The sequence below is a fragment of the Emys orbicularis genome, chromosome 7 (genome assembly GCF_028017835.1).
Source record: "Emys orbicularis isolate rEmyOrb1 chromosome 7, rEmyOrb1.hap1, whole genome shotgun sequence".
NCBI lineage: Eukaryota > Metazoa > Chordata > Testudines > Emydidae > Emys > Emys orbicularis.
This window is the reverse complement of record NC_088689.1, coordinates 63,352,296-63,375,024: the sequence shown is the minus strand read 5'-3', so window position 1 is coordinate 63,375,024 and position 22,729 is coordinate 63,352,296. Positions and strand designations below refer to the sequence as shown.

At 40.7% G+C, this 22,729-nt stretch overlaps 1 protein-coding gene across 1 annotated transcript in view; it reads right to left on the bottom strand.

Moving 5' to 3' along the window:
- Positions 1–2,554: 2,554 nt before the first annotated feature.
- The window catches only part of DLG5 (discs large MAGUK scaffold protein 5), a 207,015-nt gene continuing 186,840 nt past the window's right edge, over positions 2,555–22,729 (bottom strand). The window contains exons 21-32 of the mRNA XM_065408068.1: positions 20,696–20,858; positions 19,679–19,812; positions 17,224–17,388; positions 16,698–16,881; positions 13,775–13,923; positions 13,195–13,365; positions 11,742–11,938; positions 11,122–11,265; positions 10,767–10,894; positions 9,747–9,856; positions 6,716–6,825; positions 2,555–2,658 (exon numbers count right to left, since the gene is read on the bottom strand). Coding sequence (XP_065264140.1) covers positions 2,555–2,658; positions 6,716–6,825; positions 9,747–9,856; positions 10,767–10,894; positions 11,122–11,265; positions 11,742–11,938; positions 13,195–13,365; positions 13,775–13,923; positions 16,698–16,881; positions 17,224–17,388; positions 19,679–19,812; positions 20,696–20,858 — 1,759 coding nt within the window. The remainder of the gene's footprint in view (positions 2,659–6,715; positions 6,826–9,746; positions 9,857–10,766; positions 10,895–11,121; positions 11,266–11,741; positions 11,939–13,194; positions 13,366–13,774; positions 13,924–16,697; positions 16,882–17,223; positions 17,389–19,678; positions 19,813–20,695; positions 20,859–22,729) is intronic.

Below are 22,729 nucleotides of genomic sequence, written 5' to 3'. Positions count from 1 at the left end.
GACTAACCCAGAATTCATTCCTCAAGTCAACTGCATTACCTAGAAGTCTCACAAAATTGCACTATAGATCTGTCCCAAGCCATGGATGCCTGCACAATGCTAAAAATAGACCTAGCCAAAACCAAGGCATTCATTCAGCTGATCAAGTTCACTGTGTGTCCTATCACTTGGCTTTAAGGTACAAAGTTTTATGTGTTGGATGCACAAGGCAAGAAGATTTTCTTCTGCACTCAGGCCACACTACTTAATCCCTGTTCTCCATGGATTTCTTCACAACATACCTAGTAGTTGAATTCCAAGTCTTGCATGAGGGTGTTGCTAGGAGGATGGTGTTAGTCTGGTTCCCAGATGACTGAAGCATGTTGTTCATAGTTGTTAATTTTGTTTACATTAGTCCAAATGGTTTTGCTGTCCTTGCTATACACTTCTGAAAAACTACCACTGTATGAACTGGGACACTCACTATGCTGAAGAATATGTATATGTGCCAACCCAAAATTTCCTTTCTTCAAGTAGGAAGGGACACGGATCCTGTGCAGGCTTGGGTAATGGATCACCAGTTTGGTAGACATGTGATGGCCTACTGCAGAACATAAAACTTGGTTAGATTAATGGATATTAATGTTTTACTTATAAAAATATAGGTAAGGGACAGTTTTTCATCAGTTATCTCAATTGGCAGGCGCTTCAGAAAGGAATGTATCCTTGAAACATCTATTGACAAGTCTGAATTCTGCCAACACCCTGAAAACCCAGGGAATTGGAGGTAAGTGTACAAATTATGCCTGCAGAATCTATTTTGTGGAGAAAACCTGTGTGTACAGAGCCCACATGTCAATTTCAGTCTACAGAATGAAGATTTTATATGTGCAAATGTTATGAGTACAAGAACTAAAATTGGCTCCATATGTCTCAAGTAAAAAGTGAGAATATACAATATATAAATAGTTCTTATGCACAAGTCAAGTTCTAGAAATTGACTGTCATTTAACACAGTAATCAGTTTCTTTACTTTTTTTTTATACAAAGTGACTTTTATTTTTAGTACAGAAAATCCAAGTCAGAACTGTACCTGTCTGTTTCAATTGTACCATTAGAGTCCAACTCTGATCTCAACTTAAAAAAAATATAACTGCTGTCCGTCAACATGTAAAGTATTTTTACCAGTAATTCATCAATACATTTCCTATATTTATTTTTTTTAAAGTACTTTGAACTATAAAACAGTATCTGGAAAACAGAAGTTAAAATTTAGGACCAAATTTTTCTTTGAAGAACTGTACAAGAAGAATCCCTTTTTTAATTAAAAAAACTGCAAATAAAAGCAAAACTACACAATGTTGGGTAAAACTACAAAATACTTCTTGCTACATAATGAAATGTTAGGAACAGTCACCGAGAAACAGTTCTACTTCAAAAGCACAACTGAAGTACAGTATCTACAAACATGACATACAGTTAAAAAGAGACAAAAACGAACTTTGTGTTAGGAACACAGACTCAGAAGTGCAAAAACAAAAAGGGAACTGATACAATGGAGTTTGGTACAATGGGTACATAAGTCTTGTAACCAAAACTAAACGATTGCTTATTTGTTGACAGTGACAACACTAACAATTATGGTACCTCCCTAAAGGCTTTTAATCAAAGCCCTAAAACTGTGACTGTTCTTATATTAAATAAAAATCTATGTGAATGCTACACACTGAAGTACAATGCTTAAGAATTACCCTGCAAAATTGCACCAACATAAGCTTTCAATATTTACAGTCTCTAAAAGTGACAAACACAGCATGCTAGGCCTAGCTATTGACTCTCCCCATCTCTACTTAATCCAGGCCCAACAACCAAAAAATATTTCTCAACACACATTAAGTTTAGATTGATCAGATATATTATGATGTTTAAATATTCGATCCATGCATAAAAACGAAAAACAGTATCTTTGACAGACAAGCGTTTGTATTTTATCAACAGTGGTCTGCCCTGTAGAGGAGTGCACTTCCTTCTGAGCTCACTCCCAAAATGTACCGTTCACAAAACCCATGTGATTACCCGGTAGTCATGTCAACAGTGTGCTCGGAAATGGTTAGAATTGCAAGGTAGAAGCACACTGCCCACAACCATTTCATTCATATGTAAAAACGTCACTCCATTTTGGAGATATGCCTCATTTGGGGGAAAGGAAACAAACTTAAAAAAAAAAAAAAAGACATTCAAGTAAACATCAACAACCAAATACTTGGAAAAGGTTTTTGTAAACTTGTCATTCTAAAGGGTTTTTGTTTCGCAGCATCACTAAATTAATCTCTTATGAAAAAGTACACCTACGTTATATCCCATTCTGTTTTGTATAAAAGCACACCATAAAATACAAGTTCTTCTGATCTCTCTCTTCCAGCACACCTTGTGGATGTTTTTTTGTTCAGTGTATCAATCCCCTTCATAAATCAATCATTTATATCTCTATAGAGATAAAAATGGACAGTGTCCATTGGACAAAAAGAAAAGCCAACTGTTAGTTACATCCGTAGAAGAGTTTCACAGCAAATATCTATAGCGGGCCAGCTGGAATCCACAGGACTTTATTTTGTTCTTGATCAACAGTTGTCATAATCTGAGTGCAAATGCTTGAAAGGGCTCCTCCCTGGACAATACCTACAAAAATAAAGAACACCTCAATCACACACATCAGGCACTGGAAAAAGCAATTCTTAGCCAGGTATTTTCCTACATAGTATTTATCAACAGACCGTGCATAAATTAACCACTTGGATAACTGGCAGATACATGAATGTGGGTAAAACAATAACAATGATAAACAGAGCAGAGAGGTTAAGTATTTAATATGCAGACGCTCCTGCTAACCCTTAAAATGACAAAGGAAGGCAGTCAGAGCCCTGGCTATAATCAACTAAGACAACTGTTTTGTTACTGAGTCCTTTGCTTGCTATTTTCAGAGGCAGGTAGCAGAATTTGTTCATTACCCCTAAAGCTGGCCAGAACCCCGTTATATAATAATAAACCCACACTGTTGAGCAAGGGGTGTTCAAGGTTTAATATTTATATAGTAATAGAAACTATAGCTGTAGCAACTAGGTGCTGTTTACAAATATTTAAAATTAATTGTATAGGGCTGAGCTAAATAAAACCACCGTTGCTGCCACCACAAACTTATTGAGAGAACTAAGTTGGGTTGTTTGTTTGTTTGTTTTGGGGGGGGGGGGGAGAGAGGAGAAGCAAATTGAGAGAACTATGTTGGGTTGTTTGTTTGGGGGTTTTTTGGGGTGGGGGGGGGGGGAAGAGGAGAAGCAAATAGCCATAAATACACCATGCATAGTGTTCGTAGGCATGCCAGACTCAGCAAGGGCGGAATGCCAAGCAGAACATGTTCAAAAGGCAAGGGCCTTCTTGTTGAGAAATCCGTCCTGGAGAGCTCAGTCTCAAGAACTAACAGCCAGAGTTTTGCATCATGGTGCTACCCACTAAAATAAACTTTGCCCAGGACTCTCAAGCCATGCAAAATAACTAGAGCAGGCAGTAAGGAACAGGAAATGGGACTTAACCATAATAATAATAATCATCCCAAAGCTTGGGCCTTTCCTGTATTGACATTATTCTTAATGTCCTGCCTGCTGGTCCTTGCTCTAGCAATTGTTCAGCTGCAACATCAGTAGTGTGTGTATGTGTGTGTGTGTGTGTGGGGGGGGAATCAGTGTAGACAAGGGAGAGCAGGCCATGGGAGCTTTAAAACATTAAAGAGTGACTTGCATGTCTTAATAGTTGTGCCTGAAAAAGCCTCTGTGACCACAGCTAACGCTAGTCTAGAGTAATAGGAAAAAATAGCAAGAGGCAGACATTTTTTCCTCTTCTGAACTTAGAATTGAATACCACTTAAACAAAAATGTATTCTAATTGACGCAGCACACTGTGCCGTACCAACACCATGAGAATTTGGAAGTAGAATGCACTGACTCAAAAAATGACAGGTCTGTACATGGCAAAAGGGCATTTAAAACGCAATACAGATCAAACCAAGTGTGCAGTCTCTGAACTAAAGATGGCCTGAATGGGCTATTAGCCAAAAAAAGTTGGTTACTGAAGCAGCCCCAGGGTTCAGACCTCTAGGTATTCACACCAGGGAGAAGAAGCTATTGTGTGCAAGATTACATATCGCTCTATGCTTAAACTAAACACTTTTCTCAGAACACTGCCATGTCAGTTAAGCACTGAATCTTAGCTTCGGAATTTTTAGTATGTCAAAAGTATAATTCAGTTTTAACACAGCTGTTTTGGTTCTGTCTCAGTAGCATCCAGGAGCATCAAATTGGGGCACCCAAACTGCTAGGCACCGTACAAGTCCATGCCTCAAAGAACTTACATTTTAAGGCCCCTCATCATGCAATGAGTCTCTGGTCACACATGGTTTGTTACAGGATTGGGCCTCAATTAAGAAAATATGCAACAAGTGGGTGCAACACCCACACACAAGGAGCAGAGGATAGCATGTGTTTAGTTATGTGCACATTTACAAGGTTCATGGTCACTTCTTTGAAAATGGAGTACTTCTCTTATGTAATAAGCTGGAAAACTGTCATTGTTAATTATTTGTGACTTTTCTCAACATGCAATAGTAATACCTTCTTATGGAGAGACAGACCCGTCCCTAAAGATACTGTATATTGTGTGTGTGTGTATGTAAAGCCACTTCTGTAAAAAAAATCGCAGTAGAATTTCTTCTAAATTAAAAGAAACATTAAGGACTACAGCTCTACATAAAGGCTAGGAATTATTATTATTATTATAAGCACTTCATGCTTTTGTGTAATGTTGGGGCCATTCGCTTCTATGGTACTGAGATTTCAGCCTGACTTATGAGTTTATGCAGAAGAGTTTGGTGCACTGAAACGAGCTGAAGTATCCTTTAAGTACTGCAGCACTGTCTCGGGTAAAATATGTTAGAAAACATTCCTCATATGTTCAGGGGCTCATATTATGAACTATGCCATTAAAACAGACCTCGGATATGATTATGTATAATGGTTCCATTCCAACGACAGTGTACCCACCTTCTTAAACCCCACTGTAACATGTCATATCAATATGTATTATCCCAAAGCCATTAAATCCCATTATAGCTTTCTTACATTAGGGCGGTGGGGAGCAGCGGTGGGGGGCAGTTAGGGGCGGGGGATCTGGGGGCAGTCAGGGAGAAGAGGTGGTTGGATGGGGTAAGGGTCTGTGGGGGGCAGTCAGTAAGGAAGAGGGGGCAGCGGGGGGCAGTTAGGGGTGGGGGGTCCAGAGGTGGTCAGGGGACAGAGAGCAGGAGGAGTGGATGGGGCAGAGGTCTGGGGGGTGGTGGGGTCAGGGGGCGAGAAGCAGGGGGGAGGGTCAGATAGGGGGCGGGAACTGGGCCAATACATCATACTATAGCAGGAATAAAAAAATCAATGCATGTTGTAATGTTATGACAACAGTCACATCATTCCCATCGATAACACTTACACTTCATGTAGTTTCACCATAATGCTCCCAATACTGGGTCATTTGTGCCACTGTGGGTCATTTTGAGAGGTCATTATAGTATATAGAAGATACTCTAAATACTAAAACCAAACAAACTCCATGTTATAGACCAGAGGTGGGCAAACTACGGCCTGCGGGATTGTTTTGCCCGGCCCCTGAGCACCTGCCCCGGGAGGCTAGCCCCCGGCCCCTCCCCCGCAGCCTCAGCTCACTGCGCCACGGGTGCAATGCTCTGGGCACCGGGGCTGCAAGTTCCTGGGGCAGCACAGCTGCAGAACCTGGCCTAACCCGGTGCTCTGTGCTGCGCGGTGCGTGGCTGGCTCCAGCCGGGCGGTGCGGCTGTAGCGCTGCCAGCCACCAGTGCTCCAGGCAGCGCGGTAAGGGGGCAGGGAGTGGGGTTGGATAGAGGGCAGGGGAGTTCGGGGGATGGTCAGGGGCTGGGGGTGTGGATAGGGGTGGGGGCGGTCAGAGGGCAGGGAACAGGGGGGTTGAATGGGGGCGTGGGTTCCAGGGGCGATCAGGGAGAAGGGATGGTTGGATGGGGCAGGGGTCCCGGGGGGGGGAGGGGGGAGGATCAGGAAGGAGAGGAGGGGTTGGATGGGGCGGTGGGGGGCAGTCAGGGCGGGGGTTCTGGGGGTGGTCAGGGAGCGGGGGTGTGTGTGTGTGTGTGGATGGGGCAGGGGTCCCAGAGGGGCAATCAGGAAGAAGAGGGGGGGTTGGATGGGGCGGTGGGGGGCAGTTAGGGGCGGGGGGGTCCAGAGGTGGTCAGGGAACAGAGAGCAGGAGGAGTGGATGGGCAGGGGTCTCGGGGGGGAGGTCAGGGGGCGAGAAGCGGGGGGGAGGGTCAGATAGGGGGCGGGGACTGGGCCATGCCTGGCTGTTTGGGGAGGCACAGCCTCCCCTAACCAGCCCTCCATACAATTTCTGAAACCCGATGCGGCCCTCAGGCCAAAAAGTTTGCCCACCCCTGTTATAGACTAAGCACCTGTGACTTAATATATATATATATATATATTATATATATATATTCTCTCTTTAAAAAGAATCAGAGCACAAACATGACCGGAACCAAGGGAGAGAAAAAACACAAAAAACCTGCTATGTACTAAAGGCTCTTTTGAAACATAGTTTAAGTGGAACGACCTGCTACTGTATTCTTACTGAAATGATGATTACGGTAAATACTAACCTGTGAAGTACTTGCTATATTCCTGTTCTATTTTTTGAGCTGTCTCAAATTGTTCTTTGGAATGTTTTTGTGTAACTTTGTCCCTCAGAAAGATTGGGTCTTTCTGCTCTCTGTAAGAAAAGAAATAAAACATTTGCTTAACAGTTATTCTTTCAACAGACTCTACCATAACTGTATGTAATTCATCTAATGTCCAAGCCTCAGATTAATTTTCAGGCATACAGAGAGCGCCATCTGGAGATTCAGTGTAATATTACCAGTAATATAAGGTTTAAGTGATAGCCAAGGCATATGAATTGCTGTAATAGGAAACACAGCATAACATTAGCAAAAATTCACTCAGTGAAAGCAAAGAAAAAAACCCTCCAACTTTTCCAGTTTTAAAGGATATTTTCAGATGTCTCAGATCATCCTACACTTAGGATACTGTAGCAACTGGGCTAGGTAGGTACAGAGCCCTAACAAACAGAGGCTCTCCTAGGTATTAGTGAGTAAAGGCGAGTTTCTGTTTGAAATGGTAAAAAGCAGATAAAAGTGGGAGATAGCTTGCCTTTGCAATGCTGAGCTAATACAGCAAGCTAGGCCAGTGTTGGTGTTATTGTAAACACTGTCCTAGTTATTAGGGTGGTTTTCAAAAGCATCTAATTGATCTAGGAGCACAGATCCCTCTGAAAATTAATGAGACCTCTGTTAAATCACTCAGGTGCTTTTGAAAATCCTACTATTAAACTTTTGATGCCCAGGACTGGTACTCCCAATGGAAATGTGCTAATACACCTAATTTTGATGAGCACTGAGAAATCATGACTTCCTGTGTCAACAGTTCAATCTTTCACAATATTATTATATTTAACTTGGTTTTCTAAAACAGTAGCTGTAAGAGCTATTGGCCAACTTTTCAAGAGAGAGTTCAACAGCAGCAGTTTCTTTATATTTTTAAAATCTGGCCAATTGCTAGTACAGCTTTACAGAGTTTTACTACATCTGATTCATTTTCTGGTTATATTTAAAAGAGGTGGTGGCTTTTTATTTAAATAGATGCGCTTCAAAATTCATGTTTGGGCCTTCATTAGCATCTAAGCACTGTTTACTTGAAGACAAATAACTTAATATTAGGGCTGTCAAGCAATTAAAAAAATTAATCGTGATTAATCATGCAATTAAAAAATTAATTGTGTTTAATCACAATTAATCACGTTGTTAAACAATAATAGAAAACTATTTAAATATTTTTGAAAATTTTCTACATTTTCAAATATTTTGGTTTCAATTACTACACAGAATATGAAGTGTACAGTGCTCACTTTATATTTATTTTTGATTACAAATATTTGCATTGTAAAAAAACAAAGAAATAGTATTTTTCACTTCACCTAATACAAGTACTGTAATGCAATCTCTTTATCATGAAAGTTGAACTTAGAAATGTAGAATTATGTACCAAAAATAATTGCATTCAACAATAAATTATGTACCAAAAATAATTGCATTCAACAATAAAACAATGTAAAACTAGAAAGTCCACTCAGTCCTACTTATTGTACAGCCAATTGCTCAGACAAACAAGTTTGATTACATTTGCAGGAGATAATGCTGCCTGCTTCTTGTTTACAATGTCACCTGAAAGTGAGAACAGGCGTTCGCATGGCACTGTTATAGCCGGTGTTGCAAGATATTTATGTGCCAAATACGCTAAAGATTCATATGTCCCTTCATGCTTCAACCACCATTCCAGAGGACACATGTCCATGCTGATGACAGGTTCTGCTAGGTAACGATCCAAAGCAGTGAGGACCGACGCATGTTCATTTTCATCACCCGAGTCAGATGCCACCAGCAGAAGGTTGATTTTCCTTTTTGGTGGTTTGGGTTCTGTAGTTTCTGCATCAGAGTGTTGCGCTTTTAAGACTTCTGAAAGCATGCTCCACAAATTTTGGAAGGCACTTCAGATTCTTAAACGTTGGGTCGAGTGCTGTAGCTATCTTTAGAAATTTCACACTGGTACCTTCTTTGCATTTTGTCAAATCTGCAGTGAAAGTGTTCTTAAAATGAACATGTGCTGAGTCATCATCTGAGACTTCTATAACATGAAATATATGGCAGAATGCAGGTAAAACACCAGGAAACATACCATTCTCCCCCAAGGAGTTCAGTCATAAATTTAATTAATGCATTTTTTTTTTTTTTAACGAGAATCATCAGCATGTCCTCTGGAATGGTGGCCGAAGCATGAAGGGGCATACAAACACTTAGCATATCTGCCATGTAAATACCTTGCAATGCCAGCTACAAAAGTGCCATGCGAAAGCCTGTTCTCACTTTCAGGTGACATTATAATCAAGAAGCGGGCAGCATTATCGCCCGTAAATGTAAACAAACTCATTTCTCTGAGCGATTGGCAGAACAAGAAGTAGGACTGAGTAGACTTGTAGGCTCTAAAGTTTTACAGTGCTTTGTTTTTGAATGCAGTTATGTAACAACAAAAAAATCTACATTTGTAAGTTGCACTTTTGCGATAAAGAGATTGCACTACAGTACTTGTATGTGGTGAACTGAAAAATACTATTTCTTATTTTACAGTGCAAATATTTGTAATAAAAATAATAATATAAAGTGAGCATGGTACACTTCGTATTCTGTGTTGTAACTGAAATCAATATATTTGAAAGTGTAGAAAAACCATCCAAAAATATTTAATAAATGGAAATTAGTATTCTATTGTTTAACAGTGCGATTAATCACAATTAATTTTTTAAATCACAATTAATTTTTGGAGTTAATCACATGAGTTAACTGTGATTCATCAACAGCACTACTTAATATGCTTTATATCAAAACATGGTAAGTTACCGAAGTCCCTTCATTTTATCCCTCTGTTGCATGGTGATAAGTCTACCTACCTCACAAGAGAGTTGCAAGACTTAATTGATTCACATTTATAAAGGTTTTCTGAGATACTACAATGACACAGACTATACAAACTATTATTGTATAACAAAACAAGTGGCCGTAAGCTATATTCCTCACTTACTTGATTTGCTTAGCGTTTTTGTATCGAATGAAGATGACAATAGGGTAGATATGAACACTGTGGAGCCGTTCAATGGCATGAGGAGCAATGTCCAATAGACAATGACAATCCTAAAAACAAATATTTGGGTAGAAAGCATAAGCAAACTTACAAGGATCCTATTAATCCCCCAGTGAAACCCCAGTAACTCAATGAAATTTCTGCTTTACATTTATATGACAGGCCATTGAGCATATTTTCAACACCTTTTACACATAAAATATGTTGCGGCAGTAACTACAAAGTGCATTGTATGTAAAGGATTTATCAATCCTTAAGATGACAAAAATACATAAAACAATAAACCCCATTTAGAGTACAAAAAAAATCTATTAATAGAACAGGCATTTATTTGAGGATATTTGAGAATCAATTAATCTCCAACCTACTGTGATAAAGGATTTAGGTATTCATTCATTTTTGTCTTTAAGAACAAATAAATAGTCTTTCATATCTCCTAACTAGACCAAATATGCAGCTCTACTCCTTAAGCAGTAAGAGTATATATCTGGTTTGACAGAACACATTTTAATTCTGTTAAAGTCGGTTTAGCGGTTTCTTTCTTGCAGTGTTTATCCACTGGCAAATTTTATGCAATCTGAGCAGTGTCAAGAAACAAAGTATTTACAAATATTTTTAAAAATAAAAAGTTAATTCAAACTATGCAATGCACAGAATTTCTTTTTTTAACTAATATTAAGATGACTTAAAGAATCACTAACAACCAGTTTCTCTATACCTAGGATTATAAAAGAGTCTTTAAATAGCGACACGATGAAACAAGGTAACTGCACTTATATTAAATTACCTTGTTTTTCCTCAAGAAGAAAATGCCCTGGGAACAATTCTTTGGTAATCTTTTGAAACAGAACAATATCAGCACTAGTACAATTTTTTTCAGGAAATACAGTATATAATAATTATCTGTAAATTTTACAGTGAACTGGAGAGCAAGAGAAGATACCATAAAGAGCCAATCACCTTCTCTGTTATCTCCTTTATTGAAGCTACTGTTGTCACATCAAAATGTCCACTCCTTCGTTTGTAATCTATAAACAAACAGTCTTTCACTCCGCGTTCGATGGCTTGTTGGGAAGCTTTCATCACTTCTGTTTCAGAGAACAAAAATTGATACTTCGTTCATTTATATTTCTTAACTACAGAACAAGATTTACAGGATAGAATTTCACAGTCCTGCTTTTTCTTCCCCCTCCTCGAATCTTTGTGCTACCCTTTAATCCAGTTGTTAGGCCAGATGATTGTGTTATTTCTACTAGTACAAACAAACATTACATGGCAAAACACACAAAATTGCTCTCATTACTTGTACACTTACCAAGGGGACATCTGCAAAATTTTCCAGGAGATTCTTTGACTAGCATGTCTTTCACAGCATCAGGTAATGGTCCTAGAATGAGTACGGGCCTGGGAGAGGTACAATCCACCTTCTGCACACGCTGATAAGCCAGACTCACAGAATCTAAAAAGAGTAACAAAAAAGTCACTTATGCACAATTAAAAATTTTTTTTGCAGTATCGTTCAGATAAATAAAGGGCACACAACTAATTACAAAAGGTTTGAACATAAATCTTTGGCAATGGACAAAGGGCCTGTAGTCCTGTTATGAGAAGATGGAATTAAAGGATTTAAACCATGCTGGTGGCATAAATGTCAAAAGGCTTTTTTTTTTGCCAACCCCGCTCAAAAGGTTAAATTTTAATATTCATACATCAGGGGATGGACTTTTTCCTTTTTAAATTAAGAAACTACAAGCACTAATTTGAGATGATGATCTGGCTTGTTATTTAATGCCTATGTTTGGTGCCTGAGGACAATGAGTGTCATAGGACACAGATAAATCTCCAGTGTTTATATGCAGATCAATCAGAAAACCACACTTCTCTCAGGTGTTTTTTCATAGCCTTAAGAAAACTAAATATAACAAAGGCACTTGCCATCCAAGAAAGGAATGGAGTCTGTACTGATTGTATCAAGAGCCAGTAAATCTTTTCCATCTTTGGAACCACTACGCTTGTGTTTATGTTTTCTTCTAAAGAATGATCTTCGAGCTGCTGCTGACAAAGTCTTAGTGGAGCTGTTTTCATCTTTAGCCTCAGACATACTGTGTCTCCTATAGAACTCCTGGTCCATCCTACAGTGAAACGGATTGAATAATTGTATTCAGGTTAGCACAAACACGTAGGGATTTTAAGAGCCATTCTTCACAAAAGAAAAGAAAAATGTATCATCACTAAGGAAAACTTGTCTAGGGCAATTGCCAAATGATCTCAAGCAGCATCAACAGAATATCCATAACCTGAAACTACTATTGATCAACATTGGAAGAATATATCCCATGTATTATATATCTTGAGTCTGATTTTCTGGGCCTTTCTTCAGGGACACTAGAATGTGGGTAAATATAATAGCGCTAGAAAGAGCTTGACAAATTCTGGCTGAGAATTTTGGGGGAGATTTTTAAAGGTAATTAGGCCCCTAATTCCCAGTGAAAGTCAATCTCCCCCTACATAGACAGAATGGAAGGTATCACACTTTTGGTTATAAGATGAGGCACATTGTACTGCCATTATTGTTTCTGCAAACTAAGTGACTAGTTTTGTTTAACATTCCAACACAAAATTACTATCATGCAGTTGTATTTAAAATGGAAGCAAACTTACTGTACACACAGTAGATATCTTTCTGTCTGCAAAATGGGGTCAATTCCTTCTTAATTATCTCACAGGAACAGTGTGAGGATAATTATGTCTATACTGTGCTTTCAAAACGTAACAGCTATCCTATGCATTAGCATAGCTTCTATTGTCAAAAATTGCTTACAAGTTCTTATGATGAAAGGAGAGAAAGGAAGGGCAGAAATAGCAGTGATCTTAAAAGGTGAGACTATTTGCCTGCTGAGTGATACTGAATGTGACTGCACTAAGCAGCTAAAAATTTAATGGCTGAATAAGGATCATATTCTGCCCCTGATCTTGGTGAATATTTCCCTTTGGTAATAGTGGATTGTTTTGGGTACACAGTCCTCAATTTACACAGATCATAATTCAAAAGCGAGTGGCTCTGTCTAAAAATGAGTTTGACACCCCCAGTTTAGATGATATTTCTGTGTAAAGTCACTTAGGTTACTGTCTGAACCTTCTTTTGCAGCACAGTACTGTGTGTCCTTTCCACTTTTAGGAGGTTACTATTAGCAGCACTAAAAATGACTTGACATAACATCTTATTTAATTAGATGTTATTAAAACATGCCACCCCTAAAATAACACTTCTAGGAAACTAATACCTCACAGGAATCACACAGCTTTGAAGACTCAAACCCGGTTCTTTTTTGTTTATAGCTCATCATTCAGGAACTTTAAGAAGCAATTTGTCACTGAGGTCACTTACATATATTTGCTGGGAATCTGTCCTCTCTCAAGCTTTTGAGCATTCTCATCCAGCTGCCAAGCCATCCAGCAACCAAAGTTCCCCTGTGGTAGAGTATCATCAACATACAAAATGTCATCCTTCTTAAAGTTTAAATCCTGCTCCACCTCTGCCAGCCGATCATAAAGTGCTCTGCAAAGAGAGACATAAATAGACTCTATAAATGAAGCTCCACCATCTCAAGTGAAGCAAGTCGTGTAGATAGTGAGGAAAATAAATGACTCTCTACTGGAGTTGGTCTCTAACATTCCAAATGCCCATGTACCCACACTGAAGTAGGCAGTTACACTTGGGATATAGGTTGCACACTTTCAGCAATTGCAAAGAATCAAGGGCTAGCTGAGATAGGGCATTGTGCTTTGAATTTCCAACATAAGCCGAAAGACTGATTTGCTGCCTCTCTGACCCCTTGCATACAATGGTCAGCATACTATTCTAGCAGCTTTGTATGGTCCTTTACTTTTAAATTATTTGCAGCTACATGTGATTCTTGCTGGCAAAATAGTCAAGACACTAAGCTATTTAATGGACATGTTAATACCTGATATAGAATCCATCTCCAGGTAACTCTTTAATCTTGTTGAATTCTTCTATTCTGTACTGAGTCTTTACTCTTATATTTTCTCCTGGCTTCAGCATTTCAAGGTAGGCTTCCTCAGCTGTTTTATTTCGCATATCAACAGATCCATACTGTAAAATACAGAAAAACCCAAAACTCATGAGGTCTCAGAGCTGATGTTGTGTCTTAATAGATTGTAGGATTAGAGTGGAGCCTGAGGAAGCATGTGAAGTGGGAGTTTGGTTCTCCCAATGGCAGGTACGTGTGTAAAAGGAAAACTCACCACAGCACGATACAAGCTAGTGTAGGCACCAGTTAAAATATCCAGTACTGAGACAGAGAGTAGAATTTTTTAAAAATCCCTGAAGAAAACGCAGTGGATATACACAAAAAGGGAAAAAGCCACCATATTCCCTTAGCTGTTCCGGACACAAAAGCAGAAAATCACAAGATTCCAAGGAGATCTTATTTAGGATTCCTAGAGAGACCAGGTGGGTGAGGTAGGCCTGATCTACACTACAGTGTTAGGTATGGAAACGTCGTCGCTTCAATTTGGCTCCCGCCGTCAACGCATCTTTACGCTGATTGTAACACCACCTCCCCGAGCAGCACAGAGTCATGGTCGATGTACTTTGGTCAAAGCAGTGTCAGTGTAGACAGTACGTTGCTTATGTCAACTGTTATGGCTTTCAGGAGCCATCCCACAATGCGCTGGCTGTATGCGTACATACATAATCTTGTAGACATGGCTGTAATCTCTTTTATTGCACCAACTTCAGCTGGTGAGAGAGAGAAGCTTTCAAGCCACACAGAGCTCTTCTTCAGGTCTGGGAAAGGTACTCCCAGAGTCACAGCAAAATGCAGGGTGGAACAGATTGTTAGCATAAGTAGTGAGCACATATTATAAGATACTATTCAAGGTTGAGTGGCGTTAACACCTCTGCAGTCAGAGGACAAAAAGAGGAGGTTAGTGGGGTACAGATTGTTTTAATAAACCATACATCCAGTGTTTCTGTTCAGTCCATGATTTTTATTTTAGGATTCCTAGGCAGATCAAGTGGTCTGAATCAAGGTGTAAAACTTAAAAACAAGGCACAGAAAGATTAACGGATTAATGCACACCTCCTACATGTGGACGAGTATCCAGGAGTAAGCGGGTACAATGGGAACATCTCCCAAAGTACTCACATGGATTCCATCACAGTAGTATCTGGGCAGCTCACAAACAATGTATTTATCCTCCCAACACCCCTGTCTGGTAGGGAAATATCCCCATATCACAGATGGAAAAACAAGGCACAGAAAGATTAACGGGTTGCCCAAGGTCACAAGGGCACGACCAACCTTCTCTGTTACACGGATCATCCCTTCTTCTTGCTTCCCTCACACTCTTCCCCCCCTCCCCCCCGAAACGAGGAGAGGGCCTGCGGTTCATAAGGGCTGTTGTATCCCATCTACAGAGTCTGGGCTCAAGATTTCCCATCTAGAGCCTACTACCCTCTAGAACAGTAATTCTCAACTCCTAGTACATGTACACCAACACTGGTACTTCAGGCTTATGTGTGGTTTGTACTCTAAACTCCCTGTCTTTAGCAAAGATAAGCCTCCGTGTACTGCCAGTGATTGCCAACTATTTAATTGTGAGAGTTATAACCAAGGCCCTGCGCTCTCAGTGGTATATTAGGCCCAAGCTATGGGGAGGGACCCCAGAATCATGGGGTACTCCTTCCCCTCCTCAACAGTCTGTTCCAATCAGCACAGAGTTCTTTGGGCAATTTAGGGTTTTCATACTAATCCAATTTTTTGTATGCTGCTGCAGTTGTTACTCTTGCAGTGTGCTGCAGATTTTTGTACTGACAAGGAGTAAGTGCAGTGTAGGTCACGGGACAGTTTTCGTTCTGGGAAGTGGATGATTCTCCTCTGAGAGCAGTCTGAGGTCTTCTCTGTACTGAGGGTTTGTCCTAATTACAGCCATCTGTGTGGCTGTACCACTGCAAACCCCCACTGCAGACAGATGAAACTTTGCTAACTGTGGCTCAAAGCAGTTTACCATGTCTACACTAGGTAAACTGTCGCTGAAAAAGAGGTTAATTTCTAATAATGGTCATTTCACATTTCCCAACAACTAGTTGCCCCACAACACCCTGACCCAGTTGCCACTCCAACCAACAATGGAAAATAAGCACATTTCTGCTAAAATGATCACCTGTGAAATAGTTCCTGTTGGCATTTCATAGAATCATAGACTATCAGGGTTGGAAGGGACCTCAGGAGGTCATCTAGTCCAACCCCCTGCTCAAAGCAGGGGCAATCCCCAGACAGATTTTTACCCCAGTTCCCTAAATGGCACCCTCAAGGATTGAACTCACAACCCTGGGGTTTAGGAGGCCAATGCTCAAACCACTGAGCTATTCCTCCCCCCCCCCCTTTAAATGCCTATGAGACTTAAGTCTTAACACACCATTGAAATGATGGGGACAATTCACAGATCTCAGAGCTATTGTTTCAGACAGACTCAGAGTTCTCATACCATCACTTAGACATTGTTAACGTTTGAGAGGGCTGTCCATTTGCACTAGGTTTTCCAGGGTTACTAACACTGGTGGAAATGAACTGGTCTTAGTGGGGGGAACTTTTGCTGAGTGCCCTTAGCGGAAGCAAGGCCTAACATGAAGTGCAGAAAAGAATACTTTAGGACAGAAACCTAAAAGAGAACAATGTAGTTCCTATGGGCAACTGCATGTAGCTATCAAACCTGCTAGAAAGTGCTCTGCTGTAAGGAATCTAGTAGCAACAACCAATTTGTTGGACTGCCATCAGGCATGCTCTCAAGTACATGCTTTTTTAAAAATTTGAAACGTTAGAAGGGAATATGTCTTCTATATTTTGTATCTTCACAGTTTACCTCAAGTATCATGTCTCCCGTTACTAGTCCATCAGGTCCTTTTGCTGGGCTGTCATCTTCTACATCAGACACAAATATTCCATGCAGGTTTCCACCACAAATCTGGATTCCAAGCTCCACTTGGGATTTTTTAATGACAACATTTCTTGGTTCAGGGGTCCTCTTGTTTGTGTCCACAGCGACCCTTTTGATAGCAATTTGAAAACAGTGTATTAGCTGCTCTCATTTACAGTTCAAGTGCAACTAGTCATCTGAACAAAAGCAGTCTATTTGCCTCCTTATTACATCTCTACAGCGTAACTTCAACTTCATGCTTCCTATATTGTTCTCAATTAAACTAATCTTGTTGCTACATTTGTATTTGAAGTGCTTCTCAAATAGGTCTGCAAGAAACAAGAAAATTGTTTTATCTCAAGGCTCCTGTCTATTGAAAAATGTCAGTGCACTCCAGGAAGCACGTTTCATTTTATGTCTTGTCCTCCCCGCACTTTTGGAAACCAGAAAATGACGTGGTCAGACTATTTACCTCATGGAATTCCTGGGACTAGTTGTAGGTGTGGTTTGTTTGGATGGAGGTGTCATTGTTCCTTCATCCTGTTCACTCACAGTATCTATTATGGAATGATTGTCAGGGGTTGCAGCTCCACTGCCTTGAGGAGTGGAATGATTGCTCACTGGTTCTAAGCGAGAACTAAACAGAGAGCAAGAGAGGGTGTAAAACACATTGATAAATGTTAACAGTTCAACAAATACCAAAACTAACTTCAGACATCAAGGAACATTAATCATTCAGATACTGGTTTCCCTAGGGTTACCATACGTCCGGATTTTCCCGGACACGTCCGGCTTTTTGGGACTCAAATCCCCGTCCGGGGGGAAATCCCAAAAAGCCGAACATGTCCGGGAAAATCCGGCGCCGCTGGGTGCTGGGCCGGGGGCCGGGCCGGGGCCAGCGGTGCTGGGCCGGGGGCTGGCCCGGGGCCGGGCCGGGCGCCGGCGGTGCTGGGCCGGGGGTGCTGGGCCGGGGCCCGGGCCGGGGCCGCGCTGGGCCGCGGGCTGGGGCCGGCAGTGCTGGGCTGGGGGCCGGCGGTGCTCGGCCGGGGGCTGGCCCAGGGCCGGAACCCCAGGGCCCGAGCCGGCCGCCGGAGGGGGCCAGACTGGGCCGCGCCTCCTCCCCCCACCCCCACCCCAGCTTACCTGCTGCCTCCTTCAGGCTTCCCGCGAATCAAATGTTCGCGGGAAGCAGGGGAGGGGGCGGAGTTGGGGCGGGGACTTTGGGGAAGGGGTGGAGTTGGGGCGGGGGCGGGGCTGGGGGCGGGGCCGGGGCCCCGTGGAGTGTCCTCTTTTTGGACACTCAAAATATGGTAACCCTAGGTTTCCCTGGAATCTCAATCTGGGCTATAATCAAGTTGAAATCAACTGAGAAATCCCAAAATAGTGCAATCAGTATAAGCCTTCTAAATTTCTTTCTAGGCAAACTTGCATTAGCGTTATAACTAATGTCTTTGGGTTCTGCTCTGAAAGACTTCTCTGTGCAGACCTCCCAGTTAGGTCCTTGGTTTCTACAGGGAACTATACTCCTCACTAGTATATTTTTGCTTTTTATTGCTATTTCTGAATAAATAATCAGAATTAAATTATTTGGAAATGCCCTGGGAATGTCTTTTCATGTCTATACTGGGAATATCATTTAAGAAATCCCAATAGCCTCATGGAAATGCAAGCATTGTCATAATGAACATTATGAAAGTGAAAGAGACAGTTGAGTTTTAAGTGTGATCATGTCTCAAAAGACTATTAATAGTTTAACTGAAGTGGGATTGGTTTTCAAATACTTTTTTGGGAATCCTCTGACATGTAAACGCTTAAAAGTTTTTATAAAAATACTAAGAGCTGCTATAGATCCCAAATCAGACAGGGCTGCACCTTCACCAGGCCTCCTTAAAGGCTGCTGCAGTGTCTTGAAATGTATTATCTGCATATACAAAAGCGATTTGCAGTTTTGGTAACTGTAAATGGACATGTAGAACTCAACATGCGACATGAGGGTACTTATGGAAGCTCTAAAGGGCACATTTAAAAATTACAAACAAAATACTATTTGCAAATCAGTTTCTGCTTTCCTTACCTGCCAAGAACTGAAAATCAGGACTCCGTGGGTATGTCTACACAGCTGCTGGGAGTGAGTCTCACAGTCGGGGTCACTATTGCTATTTTGTGGGGCTCACGCTAGGGTACTAAAAATAGGAATGCAGATATTCCAGATCGGGCTGAATCTTGGGCTCTGATACCTACGGAAGGTGTGTGTGGGGGAGAGGTGGGAGTGGGGCTTGAGAGCCTGACCCCAAATGTCATAGCAACATCTACACAGCTATTTTTAGCGTGCGAGCCCGAGCCCTGCTAGCCTGAGTCTGCTGACTGAGGCTGCAAGAGTCACTCCCAGCAGCTGTGTATAGTTACCTACCTAGCATTTATACTGAGGGCTTGTCTACATTTACCGGGGGATTGACGCGCGGCAAGCGATGCATCGGTGGTCAGTCGATTTAGCGGGTCTAGTGAAGACCCACTAAATTGACCGTAGATCGCTCTCCCATCGACTCCTGTACTCCACTGGATCGAGAAGAGTACGGGAAGCATCGTGTGGACCCTGCGGTAAGTAGATCTAAGCTACATCGACTTGAGTTACGCTATTCATGTAACTCAAATTGCGTAGCTTAGATCGACTTTTCCCTGTAGTGTAGACAAGGCCTGAGCTTATCACAGTACACGCCTGCTACAAGCAGAGGACAACAGTAACAACTAAAGCTGACCAAGGAATGTGGCTGCTTAAATATTGAGAGTGTCATTAACTTGTTTTTTTCCTCTTAAGAACACTACAGTTCACCTCTGTGAATGTCCAGCATCTCAGTTTAGAATTTTTTAAATATCTTGATAAATGACAGACCAGACAATAGCATTTTCAAGGTCTAGCTAACTTTTACCTCGATCGTGAGTGATTGCCAAGTTGATACATATGTGGGTTGTACTGAGCCAGAATAGTAATAGTGTCACATTGCTGTCCAATGATCAGTCGAGCCTGCTGCTCTGTAGCATTTCTCAGATTTATTCCATTGAACTAGAATGAATAAATATAAGACATTAGACATCCAATTTTCAAAGAAAAACTGGCAAAATCATTATAGAACTTGCAGCATCCTGATTTGCTGATACTGCTTTTTGAAACACGAGTCTCTCAATCTGTGGGAGTGCTGCGAGATGGTTGTCTGAAGAAGGGGGAGAAAGAGCAGCTATAGAACTATTGATCTTTCTTTTGCTATTTAATTATTCCTTTGGAGGAATCAATGCAACTTTAAAATTTGACAACTTGATGACAATCCTGAAATGCTTTTCTTTTTGGATGACAGATAGCATTCTATTGAAGTACTGCAAAGATTGCGAAATAGCACCTAAAGTTGGTTTTTGTTTGAATATTTGCTAGTTCATGTTACACCATGATTGGATTGGCCTGGAGTCTCCAGGAATTAAAGATTATGTCATGTAATGAAATCTTCAGGAATACATCCAACCAAAATTGGCAACCCTAATGATGAATGATTTTAAGTACCGATGGGTTCAAGACACAAACTCTGGATCCAGCTATGAATTTCAAACACCAGGTTTCTGGTTTTCTGGCTCCATGATTTTGCTTCAGGTACATCTATCTTCCACAAATACTGCAGCAGCAGACTTGTGCCTTCTACACAGCAACCTTCAAGGCAGCATTATCCTTTATACAAGACACACTTAGTGAAGTAAAAACTGATGAATAATTTGTGATGAAACTTCTTATAGAATTAGAGAATTATTATTTTAGTATGATGATCTAGAATATCCCTGTTATTGAATCATTTATATTTTGAGAGACAGGTTCTCATTCACAAGATATTGTGCATTAATTTTATACTCACACAACTGCATTTGTTTACTAAGTAGTAGAAATGTTAAGCAAACAAAATTACCTCCAGTAACTGATCACCATATTCAAGGCCAGCTTGATGGGCAATGCTCCCACCAGTTACTTTAGACACAAATATCCCACCGTTTTCTCCACTCACAATGGAAATCCCTAGGGGCTCAGAACCCTTTTGCACTTTAACATGGCGTGGTTCTTCCATGTACGGCCTTTAAGAGGAAATTGTTAAAAATTGATTTTGACAAAATGGCACTTGAAGCATAATATTTAAAAGCGACATGCACTATGTATCTGAAGTGGAATATTAAGACTGGTTTAAAAAGCTACTAAAAATACTCTAAACGGCCTACGCATTCCTTAAACACCATGCGATGTACAGTGGTGGAACTAAATGTATATCAGATACACAATTCTAGATACATGACTTCACAAAAAAAGTTATGGCAAACATGAATTATAAATACTATGATGGTGAAATAGGTAGGAAATAAACCTCCACATCCATATTATATAAAAGTAAACCACTATATATAATATGCAATTTACAAACCATATTCTAGAAAGGTGCCTTACAGTTTATAAATGCTGGGAGTCTTAATATCCAGTGAAAATAAACATTGTAAATAATAAGGTGGTGAACCAAGAGAAGCCAATACACAATATCAGTTTGATACTTGTACGCAGGGAAACGCAAATTAGTAATGAAAATTAAGCAGTTGCAAACTCAAGCTTTAAGACAGCAGTTTGCATGGTAGCATTACAATTACCATGCAAATTCTCCTTGAGGGAAATTATCCAAACATGTAAAATAGCACAAGGTGCGCAATGCTGCTTGAGAAGGACAACCTTATATCAGGCCAACCTCAAACTCCTTAGTGATGAGAACCTAGGCCTAGCAGCCAGAGGGATTCTCAGAAAAGACCTATTACGGAAGAGATATCTGAAAGATGCAGAAGATTTGAGAAGAGAAGAACACTTAGACACACAATAGTAACAGACACTAATACATATAATGAGAGAATAGTCTATACACATTATTTTAGAAGGAAAGCCTGGTGCAGTTTTCTTCCGATCATTTCCTCCATTTACAGTACTCTTAATCTGATTTGTATATAAGAAACATAAGAAACATAAGAAAGGCCGTACTGGGTCAGACCAAAGGTCCATCTAGCTCAGTATCTGTCTACCGACAGTGGCCAATGCCAGGTGCCCCAGAGGGAGTGAACCTAACAGGCAATGATCAAGTGATCTCTCTCCTGACATCCATCTCCATCCTCTGACGAACAGAGGCTAGGGACACCATTCTTACCCATCCTGGCTAATAGCCATTTATGGACTTAGCCACCATGAATTTATCCAGTCCCCTTTTAAACATTGTTATAGTCCTAGCCTTCACAACCTCCTCAGGTAAGGAGTTCCACAAGTTGACTGTGCGCTGCGTGAAGAAGAACTTCCTTTTATTTGTTTTAAACCTGCTGCCTATTAATTTCATTTGGTGACCCCTAGTTCTTGTATTATGGGAATAAGTAAATAACTTTTCCTTATCCACTTTCTCAACATCACTCATGATTTTATATACCTCTATCATGTCCCCCCTTAGTCTTCTCTTTTCCAAACTGAAGAGTCCTAGCCTCTTTAATCTTTCCTCATAAGGGACCCTCTCTAAACCCTTAATCATTTTAGTTGCTCTTTTCTGAACCTTTTCTAGTGCTAGAATATCTTTTTTGAGGTGAGGAGACCACATCTGTACACAGTATTCGAGATGTGGGCGTACCATGGATTTATATAAGGGCAATAATATATTCTCAGTCTTATTCTCTATCCCCTTTTTAATGATTCCTAACATCCTGTTTGCTTTTTTGACCGCCTCTGCACACTGCGTGGACATCTTTAGAGAACTATCCACGATGACGCCAAGATCTTTTTCTTGTTGAATAGCAGAGTGTTATAGAATGTTAGGTAAGGTAAGGTAAGAGTCTATGAGTCTCCCAGCAGACGATGTAATTTCTACTCCTTACTCCAAAAGGCAGAACAAATCACAACTGCCTGGCACCTATAATTTTTCATGTGGTGCCCAGCA